This window comes from Salmo salar, chromosome ssa05 (genome assembly GCF_905237065.1).
Source record: "Salmo salar chromosome ssa05, Ssal_v3.1, whole genome shotgun sequence".
NCBI classification, from domain to species: domain Eukaryota; kingdom Metazoa; phylum Chordata; class Actinopteri; order Salmoniformes; family Salmonidae; genus Salmo; species Salmo salar.
In genome coordinates, this window is record NC_059446.1 from 23649702 (window position 1) to 23676035 (window position 26334).

At 42.8% G+C, this 26334-nt stretch overlaps 1 protein-coding gene across 5 annotated transcripts in view; it reads left to right on the top strand.

Annotated features, from left to right (window-relative positions):
• The window catches only part of diaph2 (diaphanous-related formin 2), a 759144-nt gene that overhangs the window by 183966 nt on the left and 548844 nt on the right, over window positions 1-26334 (top strand). For all 5 annotated transcript variants that reach the window (XM_045717986.1, XM_045717985.1, XM_014199083.2 and 2 more), the window contains 3 exons: window positions 24296-24370; window positions 24484-24553; window positions 26031-26167. In XM_045717986.1, coding sequence (XP_045573942.1) covers window positions 24296-24370; window positions 24484-24553; window positions 26031-26167 — 282 coding nt within the window. The remainder of the gene's footprint in view (window positions 1-24295; window positions 24371-24483; window positions 24554-26030; window positions 26168-26334) is intronic.

A 26334-nucleotide genomic window follows, 5' to 3' on the forward strand; every position in this document is an offset into this window, starting at 1 on the left:
TTCAGCACCGCTAGCTATGAAAATCACACCACTCCTCCTCACACGGCAAAAGGCCAGTTAGTGCCAAGGGGACTGAGGGAGGCCAGGTTCGCCCTCTGGATGTTTTCAAACCGGTGAACTCGTGACCACAGAGGGAGGGAGCGGCGCTCTGCGGCAGCGTCTTGGACGCCCACGGAAGGCCAAGCTTAGCCAGGAGAAAGGCACCCTGGGGTGTGATAGGGGGGCTGGGAGAAGCACAGCGCTGTTGGAAGCCCACCCCGCTGCTCCTCTTCAGGCCTCTCATTGTTTTACTGAAAGCCGAAGGGAGCGGAGGAGGAGATAGAGGGGACATGTTGGCCTCTTGGAGCATAGCGAAGGTTACTCACAATTAGTATGAATGCACTTAATTGTCACGGATCACAACACACAGGAAATCAAACTTGCCGGCCTGTGTTCTGATTGCACTATGTTAATGTAACCTTTTCTCTGCCATAGTCGGTGTGCTGGGAACAGCCATGCAAAACACAGCTGCGTAATGCACTGTATTTTTGAATTCCAGTACCTACCACCTGTGGACTACGTAAGGACAGGCTTCATTGCAAGTGCTCTTTCATGGTACTTTAATAATTAATTTAACTTTAACAAAAGTAGACATCCATTGTCTTGGATGAAAAATCCTACGTCAAAAGTAGTTTCTGGCCAGGGTAGAATGGCAAAAATAGTTGACTCCTACAAAGTTACCACCTTGAATATTACACTGCCAATACGTTATGTAGCTGCTCAAAGTTGTTGCTTTCAATGACCTGACCACCAGCTCAGCCACCTGACCATCAGCTTAGTGACCTGACCACCAGCTTAGTGACCTGACCACCAGCTCAGTGACCTGACCACCAACTCAGTGACCTGACCACCAGCTCAGTGACCTGACCACCAGCTCAGTGACCTGACCACCAGCTCAGTGACCTGACCACCAACTCAGTGACCTGACCACCAGCTCAGTGACCTGACCACCAACTCAGTGACCTGACCACCAGCTCAGTGACCTGACCACCAACTCAGCGACCTGACCATCAGCTCAGCGACCTGAACATCAGCTCAGCGACCTGACCACAAGCTTAGTGACCTGACCACCAACTCAGTGACCTGACCACCAGCTCAGTGACCTGACCACCAACTCAGCGACCTGACCATCAGCTCAGTGACCTGACCACCAACTCAGTGACCTGACCACCAGCTCAGTGACCTGACCACCAACTCAGCGACCTGACCATCAGCTCAGTGACCTGACCACCAACTCAGTGACCTGACCACCAGCTCAGTGACCTGACCACCAACTCAGTGACCTGACCATCAGCTCAGCCACCTGACCACCAGCTCAGCCACCTGACCATCAGCTCTGGCTATTTCTGTTGCTCTAACTTGTTGTGAGTTCTTCAGTATAGGGAGGAACATTGTGTGCAGAGAAAATGCAAATCACCCTGCAGTTTTGCCATAGGCTCATTACTCACAAGTTCTCCAGTTCTTCACTTCTTCTCTCATTTACCATGGTAGTCAAACTGTATGCCTGTGTTTGAACAACAAATATGTTCCAATGAATTCATTTTAAGTTCCTTTTGCATAAATGATAGCTTTAGTAAATATATATTCCGTATCTATCAGATTGGAATTCTGTGGTAGCTGTATTCTATAGTTATTAAGGTACTCTTATACAAATGGCTGATATCTACTTTTGGAAATGTAGTTGAACACAGGGCACTATGGTGTTTTATCTGTGTACCCATTTTGATAAAGTGTAGAATGCAGCTCAACTCTCTCCACACTTTCTGATCACTCAGCCCAGTGTACAGCTAACTGCCAAAAATAATGGAAACACTTGAGTAAATGAGGGATACAAAGTATATTGAAAGCAGGTGCTTCTACATGTGTGGTGCCTGAGTTAATTAAGCAATTACAATCCCATCATGTGTAGGGTCATGTATAAAAATGCTGGGCAGGCCATTATTTTGGCTACCTTGGCTATGCCCCCATTGGATGACAGTGCCCCCACCAACAGGACACGAGTGGTCACTGCAGGGTTTGATGAGCATGAAAACTATGTAAACCATATGCCATAGCCGTCTGTCAACAGATCTCAACCCAATTGAACACTTTTATAGGAGATTCTGGAATGGTGCCTGAGATAGAGTTTTCCACCACCATCAACAAAACACCAAATTATGGAATTTCTCATGGAGGAATGGCGTCGCATTCCTACAATAGAGTTCCAGACACATCTATGCCAAGGTGCATCGAAGCTGTTCTGGCTCAATGCCCTATTAACATAATTTATGTTGGTGGTTCCTTTAGTTTGGCAGTTACCTGTATTTTCAGAGACCGTGTGAGAAATGTATATTGCAGCGTGTGATAATAACACAGGGAAAAAGATCAATACAGCATAATTATTTGACCAGTACAAAATGACCCCTAACCACCACGATAGATCATGAATGCTAAACGCGGCTGTCCAAAAACACTTTGGATGCTTTGTTTTCTTTCGGCTGTGTGTTTTAAGAATGATTAAGAAAGTTGCTATGCTATTCAAACAAGAAATGAAAGACCAATATGTGGGACTTAGAAATTCATTAAACCACTGCTGTTTGTGGACAGCCAAGTCCCCCCCCCCCCAATTACCACTACTTAACTCATCAGAAGTGACAATCTTCAAGCTCTTTAATAGAGTTAGTCTTTTTCTCTGAGAGACCTGTGTTGCTCTGTGATGTAAGCAGCCCTCCAACATTCCCCGCAGACCCCTTCCATCTCCAGGCTCATGGCTTCCTCAAGCTGCCCTTTTCTCTCTCCCCCTCCCCAGCCCACCTCTTTTGGCAAATAATTATTGCCTGACCAATTATTCATCTCATGTTCCTTGCCCTTTTTATTCTTTAGTTTGGACATTCACTTCTTCATTTAGACTTATCACAACTCCGTCTCTCGCCACTCTCCAATAAGTTGTTTCATTAACTTTTAATCCGCTGACTTGAAGCAAGATGCCAACTCACAGATAATCATGTCCTCTTATTTTCCAATGTATGTATGGAGAGTTAATGTGTGGTGGTGTATCTAATGGTAGTTGTTTTTGTTTTTTCACCGATTAAAAAAAATATATATATATAAAAAATAAAAAAATTCTCTGGTGTTGCAGTGTGAGAGAAATGCCACAGGGCTGGCAGCAGAAGGAATTCAGAAAGCAAAGATGTATTTCTGAACTTTTTTTCACACCCACTCATACACAAACTCAAAAGGCTTTTGTCATGTACATTTATATTTTGCTTGCTCTGCTTCCCACTTCTAAGTTCACTACGTGGGGGTAATTGTCCTCTGGCAGGGTTAGAGCTCACCCCCTCTGAGCTACGTACCACTACCTGTCCTGATGCTCCACCAATACCTTCCTAATAAAAGGAAGTAAGAGGGTTCTTAGGTTCTACACAGGGAACACACTGCTTCACACATTCAAAAGCCCGGCTTTGGAGTTCCTCGTGCTAAGCCTTTAATATTACAGTCTGACTCCCTTCAAATCCCAGCAGTGACTTTCATATTGAATTTGCTCGACTTGCTCGACTCAGATCCCCCAGACAGATTTAGACCAAAATTGAACTTGGCTCCAACTTTTCATTATGTGGGAAAATCTTCATAGCATGACTAACATTTTCTCTTGGGCAATTTGGGGGCCTTTGTGTGCAGGCAGCCATGGATTGCTGCTGACACTAGGAGTTTTCTCCTCTTCTAGGTCAGGCCTGGAGAGTCAAGATGGAGTATTGTAGTGATCTCACAGCTACTGCCAGGGCGTCTGTGTCTATCGGTCTCGCCAGCTTTACCCCGGCTTAATGCCTGTAGCCACGTGCTCTGGAGGTAACACATAGCTCCGGTAATGGGCTTAATAGTAGCTTTGAAGTGGGGATGCTTCTTTATAGGAGGCACCTCATCAGTCTCCAGTCGGAAGAGAACAAAATGACTGACTGAGAAAACAATTAAACACCCACCAAGTGACTGACTGTGGGAGATGGGTTTTCAGAAAATTCACACTTCGAAACAAAAACGACGTCGGTAGCTGTTTGTTTGTTAGAGAAGCCGTGGTGTACATTTCTCTGCAATAACGGCTTTGTTGTAGGTCTTTGCTGAATCCCAGAAGCCGGCTTCTGAAAACTCTAGGAGGTTTCTTGACGTTTGGAAAAGAGGCATGTCGAAAATTATAAATACTGTATTCTCCACTTTCGATTTTAGAGGCCATCCGCTTTCTAAAAGAGCAGCTATATTCCCAACAGCCGGGGCCTATTGACAAACCTTCATAAAAAGTAGGCCGATCTACTGCCCAGCTACCATCAATATAATAACTACAGGTATAATCACAGTTATTGTATGTTACTGAATAACCAACCTGGTCTCATTAGAATAGAAATGCTGTCGTTGAACCCTTTTAGTTACATGTAACCTAAGTTGAAATATTATTTATTTATTATTATTTATTTACGCCACTAAAATGACTTAACTGATGACATGTAAACCCACTAAAACACTGTTGAGTGGATGATGGCTTATTGCAGCCAGGTTGACAGTCAATGAAGATCTCTTAGTCTTTTGGATGTGAAGTGTCTCCTCAGGCTGAAAGGTTATGGGACATGCAATAACAAGTCAGCACTGTGCTGACGGATGTTTCTGCAGTGAGTTTGGGGAGACAGAGGTGCCAGCCCAGTTTGCCAGAGATGCTTTATTAAACTGAGGGAGAGAGTGTTTTAAACTTTGTCATTTCTGTTGGGGAAATGGCTGCCTATCTCTGTCAATCATCCATAATTGATCCTCTGTATTCACTTTGTGATTCTGGGCAGTGTTGTCCACAGCTAAATCAAACTCCACAGCGGTCCAAGAAAGTTGATATATGGCTTTATGAAACGCCATGTCCTCAAAGGCGTTCAAAAGTATATTTAGCTTTCTTGTATTCCGGTGGCGTATTTGTCTGGAAATATTTTTCCCCAAACTCTTATGGCCAAATGTGTTATAAATAAGACAGAAAGCCATAATATTCATGTCGGCTAGCTTTAGAATGTCCATATTTCTCAGTCTATGATGGAGTCTTTGAAAATATCCAGTGCAGGGTATGGCTAAGCTCTCCTACAAGGACAGAATAGGACAAGATAGGCATATCGCAGACTTTTTGGGTTGAGGCCTTCCTTTGCTTTCCCAGCTCCTCTCTGGGACATAATGGAAATTAGATTTTTACCATTACCATCAACTTTGACTTCCTCCGGGAAGTAAGAAAATAAAGTTATCAAAACTTCAACTGTTGGTCCTGAAATAAATTGTGTCAGTTACCATGGGTTTGAAGAGGTCAGTCGGGATCGTCTATGCTGTGGGACTTCACTCTCCAGACTCCAAATGTTATTCTAAACCTTCCTGCACCCCCCTAGGCTTTTTTGAAGTTTTTTTTTTTCTTGTCAAGGAGAAATACGTTTTGAAATGAGAAAATAATCTATCTATGGGCCCATGAGGCATGATTTAAATATTGCTCTGTGTTGTTTTTGTAGTTAACACAATTTATATATTTGACTCTTCCCCGATTTGCTTTCTGTTATTTTTCTAATATCACAAATGTATGTTTTTTATTTTGTTTACCACATTATCATAAAGAGTACTACACGCAGGCCTTTTTTAAAACTTTACGATTGTTTCTTCAGCATAGTTCATTGTCAATTTTCACGTTAATGCTTCATGTATATTCCAGTATAACTTTCACACACTCAGAAAAGAGTGGGTTAACTAGGTTAAAACTCGAACGTCACTGAATTCATTGCAGCCTTTTCCCCCGAAGCAGTTATGGAGCCCAAAGATCCAAATCTCCTCAGTGACTGAGGTTAACAGATGGTGTCATAAAATTAAATGGGCGTCCCTCTTAAAATATACCCAGAGGTAGCCATATCTACGGGAGCCCTGGAGTGAGGCATACATAATTCAAGTAATAATAATTTCATATTAGAAATTGTATTTTTGTGCAGGTACAGTTGTGAAGATGGGGAGAGGTATGTCTGTTATAGAAAAATGTTCTGCATTTTAGACACATCAACTGTACTAGTTGTTCAGGCTCTGATCTTGTCCCATCTTGATTACTGTCAGGTAATATGGTCAAGTGCAGCAAAGAAAGACCTAGCATAGCTGCAGCTGGCTAAAACAGAGCAGCACGCCTTGCCCTTAACTGCGCACACAGAACTAACATCAATAACATGCATGATAGTCTTTCATGGTTGAAGGTTGAGGAGAAATGTACTACTTCTCTTCTAGTCTTTTTAAGAAACATTTGTGTGTTGAAAATGCCTAACCACTTGTATAATCTATTTCCATACACTTCAAACCGACATACATACCCCAGCGGGCACGCCACTATGGGTTTCTTCACTGTACCCAAACCAAAAACAGATTTAATGCGTCACTCAGTTATGTATTCATGGGTTGCATGTTTCATCATAATATTGTTTTGAACGACAATGCCATTCAAAAGGAGGCAAATAATTTGTAGTAAAACCTTTTGTCGTCATTTTGATGCAGTATAACATTAGCTAGTTAGCTAATATTTAAGGGAGGTCACCTGATGCTTATTGAATGGAAATGAGATGGCAACGACAGACATGGCTGCTCTGCTTCTAGCTCCTAAGCAACATTGCAGTATTTCGTTTTTTTGTGTGTTATTTCTTACACTATTAGCCCAGAACGTTTTTTTGTGTTATTACATACAGCCGGAAATAACTTTTGGATATCAGAGCGGCGGTAAGCATTACAACCAGGAATACGACTTTCCCGAATTGGATCCTTTGTTTGCAGGCTGCTCCAATACACCACCGGTGGAGAAGAGGTATTCAGAGTAGACTTTTAGTCCCACTCAGGAGGCGGGCACACCATCCACCGCTTCTGAGTAGATTACTCGCTAATGTTCAGTCTCTGGAAAATAAAGTAGACGAGCTGAGGGCGAGGATCTCCTTCCAAAGAGACATCAGGGACTGTAACATACTCTGTTTCACGGAGTCATGGCTCTCTCTGGATATAGTGTCCCTGTCCTTACAGCCAGTTGGGTTCTCAGTACATCGCGCAGACAGGAATTAAGAACTCCCCGGGAAGAAGGGTGTGGTGTATGTTTCATGATTAACCACTCATGGTGTGATTGTGATAACGTACAGAAACTCAAGTCCTTTTGTTCACCCGACCTAGAATACCTCAAAATCAAATGCTGACCGTATTACCTCCCAAGATAATTCACTTCGGTTATAGTCACAGCCATGTATATTCCCCCTCAAGCCGAGTCCACAATGGCCCTCAAGGAACTACACTGGACTTTATGCAAACTGGAAACCACATATCCTGATGCAGCATTTATTCTAACTTTGGATTTTGACAAAGCAAATTTGAGGAAAATGCTAATGAAGTTCTATCAACACATTGACTGTAGCCCTCGTGCTGGGAAAACACTCGATCACTGCTATTCTCATGCTTCATGGATTTTGATCACGCGGACTGGGATATGTTCGGGGTAGCCTCGGATAATGATGTATACACGGACACGGTGACTGAGTTCATCAGGAAGTGTATAGGGGATGTTCCCAATGTGACTATGAAAACCTACCCAAACCGTGGATAGATTGCAGCATTCGTGCTAAACTGAAAGTGCCAAACACTGCATTTAACCATGGCAAGGTGACTGGGAATATGGTTGAATACAAACAGTTTAGTTATTTCCTCCGTAAGGCAATCAAACAGGCAAAACGTCAGTACAGAGACAAAATGGAGCCGCAATTCAATGGCTCAAGACACAATACTTATTTGGAAGGGTCTACAGACAATCACAGATTACAAAGGGAAAACCAGCCATGTCGGGGACACTTGCTCCTAGACAAGCTAAACACCTTTGCCCGCTTTGAGGATAACATTGAGGATAACGTCATTAGAGTTACCAGCCTCAGAAATTGCAGCCCAAATAAATGCTTCACAGAGTTCAAGTAACAGACAAGTAACAGTGCTATGGGTGGGTGCTGCTATGGTGACCAGTGAGCTAAGGCGGGGCTTTACCTAGCAGAGACTTGTAGATGATCTGGAGCCAGTGGGGTTGGCGACGAGTATGAAGCGAGGGCCAGCCAACGAGAGCGTACAGGTCGCAGTGGTGGGTAGTATATGGGGCTTTGTTGATGAAACGGATGGCACTGTGATAGACTGCATGCAATTTGTTGAGTAGAGTGTTGGAGGCTATTTTGTAAATGACATCGCCGAAGTCGAGGATCGGTAGGATGGTCAATTTTACGAGGGGATGTTTGGCAGCAAGAGCGACATCATTGATATATACAGAGAAAAAAGTCGGCCCGAGAATTGAACACTCTGGCACCCCCATAGAGACTGCCAGGGGTCCGGTCAACAGGCCCTCCGATTTGACACACTGAACTCTATCAGAGAAGTAGTTGGTGAACCAGGCGAGGCAGTCATTTGAGAAACCAAGGCTGTTGAGTGCCAATAAGAATGTTGTGATTGACAGAATCGATTGCCTTAGCCAGGTCGATGAATACGGCTGCACAGTAATGTCTCTTATCGCTGGCGGTTATGATATCGTTTAGGACCTTGAGTGTGGCTGAGGTGCACACATGACCAGCTCTGAAACCAGATTGCATAGCGGAGAAGGTACGGTGTGATTCGAAATGGTCGGTAATCTGTTTGTTAACTTGGCTTTTGAAGACCTTAGAAAGTCAAGGTAGAATAGATATAGGTCTGTAGCAGTTTGGGTCTAGACTGTCGCCCCCTTTGAAGAGGGGGATGGTTGCGGCAGCTTTCCAATCTATGGGAATCTTAGACGATACGAAGAGAGGTTGAACAGGCTAGTAATAGGGGTAGCAACAATTTCGGCAGATCATTTTAGAAAGAGAGGGTCCAGATTGTCTAGCCCGGCTGATTTGTAGGGGTCCATATTTTGCAGCTCTTTCAGAACATCTTCAATCTGGATTTGGGTGAAGGAGAAGTGGGGGAGGTTTGGGCGAGTTGCTCTGGGGAGCGCAGGGCTGTTGACCGGGGTAGGGGTAGCAAGGTGTAAAGCATGGCCAGCCGTAGAAAAATGCTTATTGTAATTCTCAATTATATTGGATTTATCGGTGGTAACAGTGTTTCCTAGCCTCAGTGCAGTGGGCAGCTGGGAGTAGGTGCTCTTATTCTCTTAAGCTAGCCTTAGCTTTCCTATCTGCCTGTGTATATTTGTTCCTAACTTCCCTGAAAAGTTGCGTATCACAGGGGCTGTTCGATGCTAATGCAGAACACCACAGAATGTTTTTGTGCTGGTCAAGGGCAATCAGGTCTGGAGAGAACCAAGGTCTGTATCTGTTCCTGGTTAAAAAAAAATTGAATGGGGCATGCTTATTTAAGATGGTGAGGAAGGCACTTTTAAAGAATAACCAGGCATCCTCTACTGACGGGATGAGGTCAATATCCTTCCAGGATACTCGGGCCAGGTCCATTAGAAAGGCCTGCTCGCTGAAGTTTTTTAGGGAGCGTTTGACAGTGATGAGGGGTAGTCGTTTGACCGCAGACCCATTGCGGATGCAGGTAATGAGGCAGTGATCGCTGAGATCTTGGTTGAAAACAGCAGAGGTGTATTTGGAGGACAAGTTGGTTAGGATCTATGAGGGTGCCCGTGTTTACGGATTTGGGGTTGTGCCTGGTGGGTTCATTGATAATTTGTGTGAGATTGAGGGCATCAAGCTTAGATTGTAGGATGGCTGGGGTGTTAAGCATGTCACAGTTTAGGTCACCTAGCAGCACGAGCTCTGAAGATAGATGGGGCGCAATCAATTCACATATGGTGTCCAGGGCACAGCTGGGGGCAGAGGGTGGTCTATAGCAAGCGGCAACAGTGAGAGACTTGTTTCTGGAACGATGGATGTTGAAAAATAGAAGTTCGAATTGTTTGGGTACAGACCTGGATAGTAATACAGAACTCTGCAGGCTATCTCTGCAGTAGATTGCAACACCGCCCCCTTTGGCAGTTCTATCTTGTCAGCAAATGTTATAGTTAGGATGGAAATGTCAGAGTTTTTGGTGGTCTTCCTAAGCCAGGATTCAGACATGGCTAGGACATCCGGGTTGGCAGAGTGTGCTAAAGCAGTGAATAAAACAAATTTAGGGAGGAGGCTTCTGATTTTTAACATGCATGAAACCAAGGCTTTTACGGTTACAGAAGTCAACAAATGAGAGCACCTGGGGAGTAGGAGTGGAGCTAGGCACTGCTGGGCCTGGATTAACCTCTACATCACCAGAGGAACAGAGGAGGAGTAGGATGAGGGTACGGCTTAAGGCTATCAGGACCGGTCGTTTAGTGTATTCAGAGCAGAGAGTAAAAGGATCAGGTTTCTGGGTGTGAGAGAATAGATTCAAGGCATAATGAACAGACAGAGGTATGGTAGGATATGAGTTCATTGGCGGTAAACCTAGGCATTGAGTAATGATGAGAGAGATATTGTCTCTAGAGACGTTTAAACCAGGTGATGTCACCGCATATGTGGGAGGCGGAATTAAATGGTAGGTTAAAGCATATTGAACAGGGCTAGAGGCTCTACAGTGAAATAAGACAATAATCACTAACCAGGACAGTAATGGATAAGGCATATTGATATTAGGGAGAGGCATGCGTAGCCGGGTGATCAATAGGGGTCCAGTGAGTGGTTGGGCTGGCTGGAGACACGGCAATTCAGGCAGCTAGCAGAACTGAGCTAACAAAGCTAGCAAAAGGGCCTTATAGGGACGTCTCGACGGAGGAAAGTATGTTTTGGCCTCCGCTTGCGATGACGTTGATAGACCAGTCGTGATGGATTAGTAGGGTTCCGAGTAGCAGAAGGGGTTCAAGTCTAATTGGCAAAATAGGTATAGTGGCCGATGGATCAATACAGCTAACAGTCCAATATGCTCTAGACAGCTAGCAGCTATTGGATGGGCATTCAGGGGTGGTCGCGATGTAGAGGCCAGTTGAGTACCCCCTTGAGCAGATTACATCGTAGTCCATTCATGAAGGATCGGCGGGGTTCCCTGTACCGACAGTCGAAGGGGTCCGGGTATTGTAGCCCAGGAGTGGCTGATGGGCCTCTTTTAGCTAGCCGGGAGAAAGGGCCTGGCATGGGCTAGCTCCAGGCTTATTCGTGCTTGCTCCGGGACCGACGTTAGCCAGTACTCGGATAGCAGCTAGCTAGCTGCGAAGATCCAGGTGAAAATGTCCAGTGCTTGCGGTAGGAATCCGGGCATGTGGAGAGAAATTATGTCCGTTGTGCTCTGGTTTGAGTCACTTTGTACAAACTGGCGAGAGCTTTCCGAGCTAAAGGTTAGCTGATGACCGCTAGCAGTGGTTAGCTGATTAGTGGCTTGTGAGCTGGCTAGCTTCTGTTGGGGGATTCCGAATACGAGGTGAATAATACTTCAGAAAAAAACAGATCGGCACCACATTGGGTGAGGTGAGTTGCAGGAGAGTGTTTTGAAGTTGAGTTTTTGAAAAAATATTTTTAAAAATATGCGAAGAAAATATTTAAAAATATATATATACGGGACACGACAAGACGAGAACAAAAGACGTCTGACTGCTACGCCATCTTGGATTGGAAGTACCTTCGTCCATTTGTTTGGGGAGTCTCCCACATGCCTTTTGGCAAACACCAAATGTGTTTGCTTATTTTTTTCTTTAAGCAATGGCTTTTTTCTGGCAACTCTTCCGTAAAGCCCTGCTTTGTGTAGTGTACGGCTTAAAGTGGTTCTATGGACAGATACTCCAATCTCCACTGTGGAGCTTTGCAGATCCTTTAGGGTTATCTTTGGTCTCTTTGTTGCCAATCTGATTAATTCCCTCCTTGCCTGGTCTGTGAGTTTTGGTGGGTGGCCCTCTCTTGGCAGGTTTGTTGTGGTGCCATATTATTTCCATTTTTTAATAATGGATTTAATGGTGCTCCATGGGATGTTCAAAGTTTGGGATATTTTTTTATGACCCTACCCTGATCTGTACTTCTCCACAACTTTGTCCCTGACCTATTTGGAGAGCTCCTTGGTCTTCATGGTGCCACTTGCTTGGTGGTGCCCCTTGATTAGTGGTGTTGCAGACTCGGGGGGCCTTTCAGAACAGGTGTATATATACTGAGATCATGTGACAGATCATGTGACACTTAGATTGCACACATGTGGACTTTATTTAACGAATGAATCTAATCCTTTCATAATGCATACTTATTTACAAGCAATTATTTTTATTAGATATTCTCACTGAGCATATTTGCCCTAACAAATAATTACACCAAAAATGCCCCGTATGAATTCAGAGGGCATAAATTATTTAATATTAAAGCATTATAACTCTCACTACAGGCTTCAGTCATACAGAAGTTATACTTAAATTCAAACTGGATTTAACAAAAAACTAAATGAAAAGTGCACATTTGTAAATCCAAAGCTGTAAAAGTATTTGGAAAGGTAGATACAAATTATGTGTGACATTGTGGTTACAATAAAGAATGTAAACAAGATGTAAACAAAATGCTGTGTTTTTATTTACAGTAGTGATAGACAGCTGGAGGCATTTTGTTTTTCACAAGTCTACTGTAGTACTGTAACAGGTGTAGCCCATCATGCATACAATGTTTCCTATAAGCAGGACAACATACTCTTCATAGCCTGGCTACTGTAGGTGTGACAATCCCCCAATTTGCAATGTATTTGATGCTTTAGTACTCTGAAGTGTTACATTTCTAACTCGACCTCATGCAACCGCAAAATGTCGGAGAGCCATATAGTTGGGAAGAGATTCCATGGCACATGGTTTATGAATTGACACGCAACTCTTCATAGCCCAGCTGCTGTAGGTGTGAAAATCCCCCAATTTGGCCCTAACAGTTCTTAATCAACATCTTTATGCTTTCATTAATAACATAATGAGAAAAAAGACATTCAAAATGCAGATGGTTTTTTTAAACTACATTTTAGTTGCACTTCCCCCAGCTCCACGACCACAGGTAAAACCTTGCTTAGATGATCAATGTATTTGTTGCATTGTTGTATTGGCAATTTCTCAAGCCAAAACATATTGATGGCCTTCACCAGTTCATCTTTGCTTGTAGGCTGGGCAGAGTTATGGATGAATGTTTTCAGTTAATGCCAAACAAGTTCGATCGGGTTTAAATCAGGAGACCAACATGTAGAGATGAAAAAAATATTTTTAGATATACTGTAGGCCTACTGTAGGTGTTGCAGGTCTTTTATTTATTTCACTACATAAAGGTCTACTTACTCTGCTGGCGTCTTGACCCAGTTTATTCCCTAATTTGCAATGCAAACCCGGGTGACAGTGTGTTTTGAGGCATTGTCTGCATTTGGAGAATAAAAAAATATGTTTAGCCAAACATCCAACATTAGGTACAATGCTATAAATGTACATGTACATAGGCCTAAACATAACAAAATATTGCTATAATCCTACCTTGAAAGAAACAATGTGGTCTCAGAAACACCTCTCTGACATAGGGTCCAGCATATCTCTTGATGATTTCTTCCTTAAAGAAATCTCGAGCCATGATACCTGAAAAAGAAGGCAACAGTGAATTATTGTGGAACACATAGCAGTCCGTGAGGTGTAGGCTACAATATTTTATGTAACTTTTACTTTGTAAATTGATAAACTTACCATCAAATATGGGCCTGGTCCCTGGCGAGAAATTGCCCTCCAATTTGAGCAAATTGCTCAAGGGCCACGGTTGATTCTTCTGTGAAGATGGCGTCATTGAATGTCTCGCCAGCTTGGATCCATGCCTGAGCCTACATGACGCAAAGTTCTTTGTTTGTCAGACGAATCATTGGGTCGAAACTACAGAACTGTACAAAACAAGAGAACACACATGGTAACTGTTCTGAAAAAAAAAAAAAAAAATATATATATATATATATATATATATATATATATATATATATATATGTGTGTGTGTGTGTGTGTGTGTGTGTGTGTGTGTGTGTGTGTGGTGTATAAAACGTCTTGCCGAGCGATTCCATAAGTCCTCGCAAGTTTCTTCAACTGTCTTCTGACTGTGATTAGAGCGATGTTGATGTTGTACTGTGATGCAGATTACAGATGGCCTTTGCAGATTACAGATGGCCTTTGCCGAGCGCTCATCATCTTCATCCATTAGTGAGTTGATCGCTTGAATAGTCTTGTTGGAAATGGAATACAACGTAAAAATGTGCAGCAAACAGTAAAGACCAGCAGTCAATTTATTTAAGCATTATTTTGGGCATTATTTGGCCTACTTTACAGTATTGTAGCCTACTGTACCTGTGTCTGATGATAGTGTTTGCGAATAGCACTGTCCGTGACCAAAATCCCCAAGTCTACCAGTATTTTTGAAAAGACAGCATTCAGAGGTCAAGACAGCAAATGTGTTTGCAAGAAAGAGAGAGAGGATCGAAACACACACAGTAACGCGTGGAATATAGCAATAATAATGACAGTTTAATATGCAGTGCAGTTCACCTCCTATTACCATTCTCAGAGTTTTAAGAATTGTGTGTGTTCCATTGTTTGTGACATTGTGGCATTTAAAGCATATTGAAGATAGAAGCAGTAGCCTACCCGCGTGTGGTCAACTATTTCAGCACCGTTTCACGCTGCTCTGAGACAAGCATGGGGACTGGTCTTGATAAATCGATTAGATTTAAATTTTCACTGAATCTCCGTTTGGGTATTTGTTAGACTACAGTTAGGGTGTGGACATGTTAGGACTATTTAACTCTTACTGTAGTACTGTAGCTTACTGTAGTACTGTTTCCATTTGAGTTTTTCTTGGAATAGAAACACCATAATATTAATCAAATTAATTAAGCTACATTTCTTCAAATCAATCCCATATACTATGTTCTTACAAAAAAGGTTTTAAATTCTCTAATACAACCAATATAAAAAAAGTCAAACGCTTTTCAAAGATGCCCTCTGGTGGTCAAACTTGCACTAACTAGCATTAATGGCAACAATGGCTGACACTTAAATAACGTGCCATAGAATTCTGCGGCAGCCCGCAAGGTGTGCTGCAGTATGATGCAACTTTTACAGGAAGAACCACTGTAAGCTACTCAGGAACATTCAATGTCAACTTGGTAAGCAACTCCAGTGTATATTTGGCCTTGTGTTTTAGGTTATTGTCCTGCTGAGAGGTAAATTCGCCTCCCAGTGTCTGTTGGAATGCAGACTGAACCAAATTTTCCTCTAGGATTTTTCCTGTGCTTAGCTCTATTACGTTACTTTTTATCCTAAAAACTCCCTCGTCCGTGCCAATGACAAGCATACCTACAACATGATGCAGCCACCATCATGCTTGAAAATATGAAGAGTGGTACTCAGGGATGTGTTGTGTTGGATTTGCACCAAACATAACGCTTGTATTCAGGACATAAAGTTTTTTTCTCTTTTTTTTTGCAGTTTTACCTTTGTGCCTTAGGATGAATGATCAACATTGTAGTTACTCCACAATACTAACCTAAATGACATAGTGAAAAGAAGGAAGCCTGTACAGAATACAAATATTCCAAAATGTGCATCCTGTTTGCAATATCACAACCATTAAACTCTGTAACTGTTTTAAAGTCATCATTGGCCTCATGGTGAAATCCGTGAGCGGTTTCCTTCCTCTCCTGCAAATGAGTTAGGAAGGACACCTGTATCTTTGTAGTGACTGGGTGTATTGATACACTATCCAACTTGTAATGAATAACTTCACCATGCTCAAAGAGATATTCTATGTCTGCTTTAATTATTTTTCACCTGTCTACCAATAGCTGCCCTTCTTTGCGAGGCATTGGAAAACCTTCCTTGTCTTTGTGGTTGAATCTGTGTTTGAAATTCATTGCTAAACGGAGGGACCTTAGAGATAATTGTAGGTGTGGGGTACAGAGATGAGGTAGTCATTCAAAAATCATGTTAAACACTATTATTGCACACAGAGTGAGTCCATGCAACTTATTATGTGACTTGTTAAGAACCTTTTTACTCCTGAACTTATTTAGGTTTGCCGTAACAAAACGGGTGGAATACTTATTGACTGAAGACATTTCATTTTTAATTAATTTGTAAAAATGTCTAAAAACATAACTCCAATTTGACATTATTGGGAACTGTGTGTAGGCCAGTAACAATACATCTAAAATGTATACATTTTAAATTCAGCCTGTAACACAATTTTGGGGGGAAAAAGTCAAAGGGTGTGAATACTTTCTGAAGGCAAAATAGCTGCTGCATGTCCAGTAGCTAATGGGGATCCTAATAACCTAAACTAAACAGGGGGATAATTGACATTCTATTGCTCTACATCCACAGCTTTTGCAATTTCTACAACTTCCTTTTCCTTGTTATTTTCTTTGTCAACACCCAATGGTGTATTATGAATAGGTCACATAGATTTTTTGTCAATTTGCTGTTCTGTTAGTAAGAACACAATCCAGGTGTCAGTGTCAATATTTTCTTTAACAGGAAGTGGTGGTTGGATATGTCACATTAAATGTTATGCAGAGTTTCTATTTACAGTAAGTTTCAATATATTTCTCTGGATGTTGTCATGTTGCCCACACATGTGTTTCCTGAAAATCAGGTGACCTAATTGTTCCTCTGTAGAATAACAGTTCACAGCGGTCTGCTGTTAGGGGCAGTGGAACACCAGCTAGATAGAGAGAAACAATATGTGAGTTAACTGTACACATTCCCTCAAGAACTACTGCTATGTGGTGGAATCCACAAAGAGGGAAAAAGAAGAAATACACGAAGCAAGATACAACTATTTAATACAGGCCTATGTATTAAGGCCTTTAATACAGGCCTTGGCCTATGACTTGAAACAATATCTTGAATGATCAATTAACTCACAGCTCTTTGCAAAGATATTCTAGTATTAGAATGAGGGAGGTGGCACTGACTGATTTCTTTCCTGGCTGTCAAGATGAAAAGAGAGCGTCTCACTAGGGCGTGAGGCATCTGTGGATGTGCAGGTCCTATACTGCTTACCATAAAAACAGCTTCTATCTCCAGGCCATCAGACTGTTAAACAGTCATCACAAGCCGGCCTCCGCCCAGGACCCTGCCCTGAACTTAGTCACTGTTACTAGCCGGCTACCACCCTGTACTCTGCCCTGCACCTTAGAGACTCCTGCCCTATGTACATAGTTATTGAACATTGGTCACTTTAATAATGTTTACATACTGTTTTACCCACTTCATATGTATATACTGTATTCTATTCATGGCTCATCCTATATAACTACTGCTGTACACCTTTTCTATTCATATACTGTCCATACGGTCTATACACACCAACATATACAATCACTATATATACAAAAGTATGTGGACACCCCTTCAAATCAGTGGATTCTGCTATTTCAGCCACACCCATTGCTGACAGGTGTATAAAATCGAGCACATGGCCATGCAATCTCCATAGAAATATTCATGGGAGAATGGCCTGACTGAAAAGCTCAGTGACTTTCAACGTGGCACCGTCATTGGATGCCACCTTTCCAACAAGTCAGTTCGTCAAATTTCTGCCCTGCTAGAGCTGCCCTGGTCGACTGTAAGTGCTGTTATTGTGAAGTGGAAACATCTATGAGCAACAATAGCTCAGCCACGAAGTGGTACGTCACACAAGCTCACAGAACGAGAACTCAGAGTCCTGAAGAGCGTAGCGCGTAAAAACCGTCTGTCCTCAGTTGCAACACTCACTACAGAGTTCCAAACTGCCTCTGGAAGCAATGTCAGCACAATAACTGTTCGTCGGGAGCTTCGTGAAATTAGTTTCCATGGCCGAGCAGCCACACACAGGCCTAAGATCACCATGCGCAATGCCAATGGCGCCAGCTGGAGTGGTGTAAACCTCGCCACCATCGGATTCTGGAGCACCATCTGGCAGTCCGACGGACAAATCTGGGTTTGGCGGATGCCAGGAGAATGCTACATGCCCTAATACATAGTGCCACCTGTAGAGTTTTGTGGAGGAAGAATAATGGTCTGATGCTGTTTTTCATGGTACAGGCCCCTTAGTTCCAATTAAGGGAAATCTTAATGCTACAGCATACAATGACATTCTAGACGATTCTATGCTTCCAACTTTGTGGCAACAGTTTGGTGAAGGCCCTTTCCTGTTTCAGCATGACAATGCCCCGTGCACAAAGCGAGGTTGCAACAGAAATGGTTTGTCGAAATCTGGGTCGAAGAACTTGACTGGCCTGCACAGAGCCCTGAACTCAACCCATCAAACACCTTGGAATTAATTGGAACGCCAACTGCGAGCCAATGCCCAACCTCACAAATGCTCTTGTGGCTGAATGGAAGCAAGTCCCAGTAGAAATGTTCCAACGACTAGTGGAAAGCCTTCCCAGAAGAGTGGATGCTGTTATGGCCGCAAAGGGGGGACCAACTCCATATAAATAGCCATGACTTTGGAATGAGATTTTCAACGAGCAGGTGTCGACATACTTTTGGCATTGCTCGTTCTGATATTTCTTAATTCCTTTCTTTTAATTTGGGGGATTTGTGTGTATTGTTAGGTATTACTTCACTGTTGGAGCTAGATGTTAGAGTGAGGGGAAAAAGTATTTGATCCTCTGCTGTAAGTTTGCCCACTGACAAAGAAATTATCAGTCTATAATTTTAATGGTAGGTTTATTTGAACAGTGAGAGACAGAATAACAACAAATAAATCCAGAAAAACAAATGTCAAAAATGTTATAAAATGATTTGCATTTTAATGAGGGAAATAAGTATTTGACCCCTCTGCAAAACATTACTTAGTACTTGGTGGCAAAACACTTGTTGGCAATCACAGAGGTCAGACGTTTCTTGTAGTTGGCCACCAGGTTTGCACACATCTCAGGAGGGATTTTGTCCCACTCCTCTTTGCAGATCTTCTCCAAGTCATTAAGGTTTCGAGGCTGACGTTTGGCAACTCGAACCTTCAGCTCCCTCCACAGATTTTCTATGGGATTAAGGTCTGGAGACTGGCTAGGCCACTCCAGGACCTTAATGTGCTTCTTCTTGAGCCACTCCTTTGTTGCCTTGGCTGTGTGTTTTGGGTCATTGTCATGCTGGAATACCCATCCATGACCCATTTTCAATGCCCTGGCTGAGGGAAGGAGGTTCTCACCCAAGATTTGACAAGACATGGCCCCGTCCATCGTCCCTTTGATGCGGTGAAGTTGTCCTGTCCCCTTAGCAGAAAAACACCCCCAAAGCATAATATTTCCACTTCCATGTTTGACGGTGGAGATGGTGTTCTTGGGGTCATAAACAGCATTCCTCCTTCTCCAAACACGGCGAGTTGAGTTGATGCCAAAGAGCTCCATTTTGGTCTCATTTGACCACAACACTTTCACCCAGTTGTCCTCTGAATCATTCAGATGTCCATTGGCAAACTTCAGACGGGCATGTATATGTGCTTTCTTGAGCAGGGGGACCTTGTGGGCGCTTCAGGATTTCAGTCCTTCATGGCGTAGTCTGTAACCAATTGTTTTCTTGGTGACTATGGTCCCACCTGCCTTGAGATTATTGACAAGATCCTCTCGTGTAGTTCTGGGCTGATTCCTCACCGTTCTCATGATCATTGCAACTCCACGTGGTGAGATCTTGCATAGAGCCCCAGGCCGAGGGAGATTGACAGTTCTTTTGTGTTTCTTCCATTTGCGAATAATCGCACCAACTGTTGTCACCTTCTCACCAAGCTGCTTGGCGATGGTCTTGTAGCCCATTCCAGCATTGTGTAGGTCTACAATCTTGTCCCTGACATCCTTGGAGAGCTCTTTGGTCTTGGCCATGGTGGAGAGTTTGGAATCTGATTGATTGCATCTGTGGACAGGTGTCTTTTATACAGGTAACAAGCTGAGATTAGGAGCACTCCCTTTAAGAGTGTGCTCCTAATCTCAGCTCGTTACCTGTATAAAAGACACCTGGGAGCCAGAAATCTTTCTGATTGAGAGGGGTTCAAATACTTATTTCCCTCATTAAAATGCAAATCAATTTATAACATCTTTGACATGCGTTTTTCTGGATTTTTTGTTGTTGTTATTCTGTCTGTCACTGTTCAAATAAACCTACCATTAAAATTATAGACTGATCATTTCTTTGTCAGTGGGCAAACGTACAAAATCAGCAGGGGATCAAGTACTTTTTTCCCCTCACTGTATCACAGATGCAGCATTTCACTGCACCTGTGATAACATCTGTAAAATATGTGTAAGTGACCAAAAAAAATGTGATGTGATTTGTTGCCCCTTTCTCTCTCTCGCCTCTTTCTCTCTTGCCTTTCTCTCTCTCGTTTCTTGCCTCTCTCTCGCCTCTCTCGCTAGGAAGTTTACTGTGCCTGTGTGGTCACTCACATAGCCACTCCACCGTCGCCTGGTGCTGTCCACTCTCCCCTGTGCTGAAATTAGCCATGCGTTTCTACAGCGTTTCTACAGGGTTTTTACAGGGTTTTGACAGGGTTTCAAAAGTGGTTTCTTCAGGGTACTGACAGTGGTTTCTACAGGGTACGGGCGCTCCCATTGTCACTGTGTTCAAAGCAAAGATTGTTACTTCTATTGTCCTCTCTCCTACGTACCTATCTGAATGGAGGGAAGTTAGGCCAGACACCTGGCGGAGAATGCAAGAGATCCCATTTATGTCCCGTCATCAAAACTGATCTGCTAGAGAGGACAGAAGAGTACAAGTGTACAACTTCATTAGCGAGGTGTGTGTGTGTGTGTGTGTGGTCGTGACAGCTGAGCACTTCAATCCACTCATAAAGGAAGAAACAACCACGTGAAAAGATTGGTGGTGTGTCTCAAATGGCGCCCTTATCTCTAACACACAATGCCATCTCTGTGTTACCCTTCCCTCTTCATTCTTTCCATCATTGCCTATTGAGATCACAACTTTCTATATGAATCAAATGCTTCTAGGTATTTCATATTTTGACCTTTCTCCTTCCTGGTTTGTATTGTGTAATATGCCTGATGCCCAGAGGACAGAGGAGACATACAGAAATCAAGGTCAGAAAGTGGAAAGGCTAGGCCATTCATTAAGTGCTATTCACAAAGATGTCTGTATTTTTACTCATTAATAAGCTACTCGTCACTCTTTTCTTGCTATTGCAAAGGTCATAACCTTTCTGAGAACCAATTGTTTGAGGATACTGATGTCTGCTTTATATAAGCTATAACAGCGTCTGAAAGGATAAATGCTAATTTTATCATTCCTGAGAATGTGAACTAAATACCTTCTGTCTGTCCAAAGAGCAAAATGTAGATGTTGCGCGCTAACAGCAGTCATTGATATGCAGTATTTTCTTGTTAACACTATGACTGATTTGCTTCATAGTATTTATACCATATATAACTATGCAGATTAGAACCTTGTATGTAATTAAAATACAATGCAATTGTTTTGGATTATATTCCAATGTTATATGTGTTGGTGTTTGACATCATTCTCATTGGGCATGCTATTCTGGTTCCTTCAGTAAGTCATTGCATTGATTGGGAGGAAATGCTTATGGCCTTCAGAATGCAGAATCACAAGGCTGGCAGCCTCCCGGTGCTCAGGTTCAGGTTATAATGTCGAGAGCAATTTGTTGCTAAGAGCACAAGTTCTCAAGTGGAATGCAGCAGTGCTGAATAGGTCAGGAGTGGTACAGCGGTATGGCTTAGCCCGTAATCCAATATGAAAGATATTGCTCTCTCACACAGAGCTCTCAATAACATAATACTCCCTGACGCTAGTCCCAATGAAATAACACAACAAGAATGAACAATGTTGGGCCACTGGCTGAAATCAATGTGCATAAAAGGCATCACAAGACAGGCCAGCTGGTTGGTCAGACAGACTGAAAGCGTGTCAGATTCCACAGAACAATTCCGTTCGGTCTGTTGCTGTGGCTGGTATACACAAGCAAAGCATTCTCTCCAGCAGCAGTGACATTTCCCATGCCAAATCTGCTTGTAGGAATATGATTAACATGACTCGACAAACACATTCAACAACATATATGGTATACTTGAAAGTGACCCACAAAGGCAGCTAATTGTTTAATTTCTAGGGAACCACATTGCCTTGTTCGTGAGCTACATGGTGACAACAAAGGTCAGATGTATACATGTTTCCATTTGGGACTGTGACATCTTATATAATTCTGGGTTTTGTGGCACTTAACATAAATACAACATAATCGAACTAGCAGAACTAGTACACATATAAAATTGGTCCGTCCCTAAGGCAAACCATGACTTTATCATTAGCCTGCGGAATGTACATGATTGTGGAAAGTAACACGATTTGATGGCACTTAACTGCAGGATTATATCCATCAATTGCTCATGAACAAGTTCCACCCCAAGTTAATGAGATCCTGATGCATGCCACAAATTGAGGAAGGAGGAAGCTGAACTGGAAGAGCATCCTATTTGGCTACTGCGCTGTTGCGTCTTTGACAGACCGATGGACAGACAGACTGATTGGCAACATCGACAGAGAGACATACAGACAGATAGACCTAACTTCACTATCTATCCACCTTAGGCACCTCCAAACGAAAGCTGCTTGATTTCCCAGAAGTGAAAAGATAGCCACCTCAGAACAATAAAATCTTGTCACAACATGCTAGGGACGGGATGCGTCTTCAACTTCAGCTTTCATCTATCAGTGTTGTCTGTGGAGTAGCACTGTTTTGCTTTGTTTACTTTCCATCTTGTTGAAGAAGAGGTCGTGTTGAGACACAGGTTATTTCAACCACATGGATTGTGTCATGTCACTGTCCAGCATATCAGGCCAGGCTAGGTGACCTTTAATCTGCCTGAGCTACAAACTTGTTCACCCAATGAATCTAATTTGGGTGTCATGGCAGCTTTTGCGACCCCCCCCCCCCCCATTTTGCACTCCAAAACATTGTACACAACCGCCTGGTATTTGTGCCTTGGATCTCAGGTTACACAGAGCACCGTGTAATAATCAGAATATCTCTCCACAAATATTGGCTTCATTTCCCCTCGCTCTTGCATAAGCCCTACAGTGGCGAATCGGCGAGCATAAACAAAATGATTGTGGATTTACCGAATTGTGCTCCGTCAACCATGTCGCCTCTTTCCCCTTTCTTTTGTTGTCTCACATCGCTCATTTGTTCCTACCCTCTGTATTGATGTCGGCTGTCATAAACAGCAGTGTGATTGTGCTCTACATTGAGTCGGGCTAGATTGATTCCCCGAGATCTAATTTTTGCTATTGGGGCTTAGCTAACTGTGTTTGCATGCAATGAACTGCCTGCCGCAACTTCTTCGGTAAACAGACAGTTATACATTATGCTGTTTGGTTTTATTAACAAAGCAGATCATTATACTGTACATCACAGTGGTAATAAGGTGCAAATTGGGTTGGGCTTGGCCTGGTAATGCATTTTGAGGAATGGGTTCGGAGGGCTTTGGTAGTCTTAGTAATTCTCCATTTATTCTGTTGCAGATCAGAGAAATAGCTACCTCACTTCACCTTGGCAGAGCCGCCTTGGGCAGTACGCATCGGCCCTAATCGAGGGTCTTCTCCAACTCAATACAAATTACATTAATATGCATGCTATTATTGCTTTGAATCATTATCAAAAAGGCGGAAGAAATCATTGAATTATGACCCTTTAACGCAAAAAAATGCTCAATGCATTTTGTTTTACTGACAATCTGGCGGCGAGAAGAAATGATGCTAATGTCATAATCTGGCTGTGATCGGGGGGGGTCGGCCCCTGCCCCCATCTGACAAACAGTCTCATCTGCACTGGATCATTTGCTGTCTCCAGATACGTTTGTGGTTTATAGCCAATTATCTCCTGCGATCCATTATCGATTACAGTGCTATCTTTCTTGCATTGCTTAATCTTTTAGCGTTGCTACAGCAGGCTGTGTGTGGCCTAGAAGAACACTGCTAGAACACAGGAGCAGGACATAGGATGGATGATTATTCCTTTGCCTGTAAATTAATGTGATACACATTCTAGCATTTAGTGTTAGAAAAAAGAGGGCCGTGTTGATTGTCTCATGAATAGGTTCTCCAAAGAAATAACCAGGAAAAATAGAGACAATGATTTTCTCCATATCCAATCATATTGTGGAGAGGATTTTCTTTCCTCAGAGACAATGAAACCAATACCTCCAATGACTTTTTTGTGTTATTTTGATGTGTGATTCGTCATCTGTTGGTATGGCACGGGACCATGTATGTTGTCTGTCTTTTCTGACTGATTTTTCTTCTGTTTCCTAGCTGGGTGAACAACTTTGGCCATGAAGGACTGGGCCTCCTCTTGGATGCATTGGATAAGTTGCTGGATAAGAAACAGTAAGCATCTCACATTACAATGACTTCTCGTCTCTCAATAAGCCCTCAATACTGTCTAAATCTATTCTTCTCTGCCGTATTCTCATTCCTGTCCTTTCGCCTGTCTTTTTCAGGCCAGAAAGTATAGACAAAAGGAACCAGCACAAGCTGATCCAGTGTCTCAAGGCCTTCATGAACAATAAGGTTTGTACGGGTTGGATTGGTCCAAGGCCTTCTTGAACAATAAGGTTTGTATGGGTTGGATTGGTACGAGGTCTTCATGAACAATGCAGTTTGTACGGGTTGGGTTGGTCCAAGGCCTTCATGAACAATACGGTTTGTACGGGTTGGGTTTGTCCAAGGCCTTCATGAACAATAAGGTTTGTACGGGTTGGGTTGGTCCAAGGCCTTCATGAACAATACGGTTTGTACGGGTTGGGTTGATCCAAGGCCTTCATGAACAATACGGTTTGTACAGGTTGGGTTTGTCCAAGGCCTTCATGAACAATACGGTTTGTACAGGTTGGGTTGGTCCAAGGCCTTCATGAACAATACGGTTTGTACGGGTTGGGTTGATCCAAGGCCTTCATGAACAATACGGTTTGTACAGGTTGGGTTGGTCCAAGGCCTTCATGAACAATACGGTTTGTACAGGTTGGGTTGGTCCAAGGCCTTCATGAACAATACGGTTTGTACGGGTTGGGTTGATCCAAGGCCTTCATGAACAATACGGTTTGTACAGGTTGGGTTTGTCCAAGGCCTTCATGAACAATACGGTTTGTACAGGTTGGGTTGGTCCAAGGCCTTCATGAACAATAAGGTTTGTACGGGTTGGGTTGGTCCAAGGCCTTCATGAACAATACGGTTTGTACGGGTTGGGTTGATCCAAGGCCTTCATGAACAATACGGTTTGTACAGGTTGGGTTGGTCCAAGGTCTTCATGAACAATAAGGTTTGTACAGGTTGGGTTGATCCAAGGCTTTCATTCAAAAAGTTTTACGTTCAGCAGTTTTTCTTGATTCTTCACTGTTTTCAGAAAGCCATATATCAGGATTCAATTGGCACCCAACGTGGGCCCTCAACCACTTGAACAATCATTGTGATCCTTTATTCCGCCTGTTATATCGACTCAATGTAATTTGAGGAGGGAAGAGAAGGACAGTACAGTGTAGAAGTGGTTCTGTATTCACCCTGAAGTGCTACAAACCAGAGACTGAATTTCTATAGTTTCAATGCCTAAATTTCAATGGCAAATCTGAAACAAAAGTATTATTCACATTGAGTGGTAGAAATGAAATGAATGAAAAGTGATAATGCTTTATACCGAGTAGGTATTCTTCTCAAAATCCTGTATGGTGAAACCAGGTTGGCCGTTTTTCCTATCTAGAATGGATGGACTGTGACGAGAGCTATTTTGGACAAGTAAAGAGGAGCTAATTTGCCATATTCAACCCATTGTCATCAAGTATTTCATTATTCTTTTTTGGGAAGCAGCACTGTCTCATCTTTGGAAAGTGAGGATGGATGAGCTATTGATATTGCTACCCTTTAACAAAATCCCAATATGTGTTCAAGTATACTTGAGTCTAAGATAGATTTAAAGTTAGGGGAGGACTATAAGTATTTGTCCCCACAGTCCTGACTTGGCTCAATTCATCATAATCTCCATTTTCCCTTGCAGTATGGACTGCAAAGGATTCTGGGAGATGAGCGAAGCTTGCTTCTCCTGGCCAGGGCCATTGACCCAAAACAGACCAGTATGATGACAGAGATCGTCAAGATCCTCTCAGCTATCTGCATCATTGGAGAGGAAAACATGTAAGTTCACTGCAACATTCAACACTAATCTAGCATTATAATATCCTCAATTTCACACTTCTCTCAGCCATTGTCTTCATCCCCACTTCTCCCCCCTAGCAACCCTCGTTTCTATAATCACATTAAGGAAATACATTTGTAGACAACCTGTCACTGGCCCTAACACA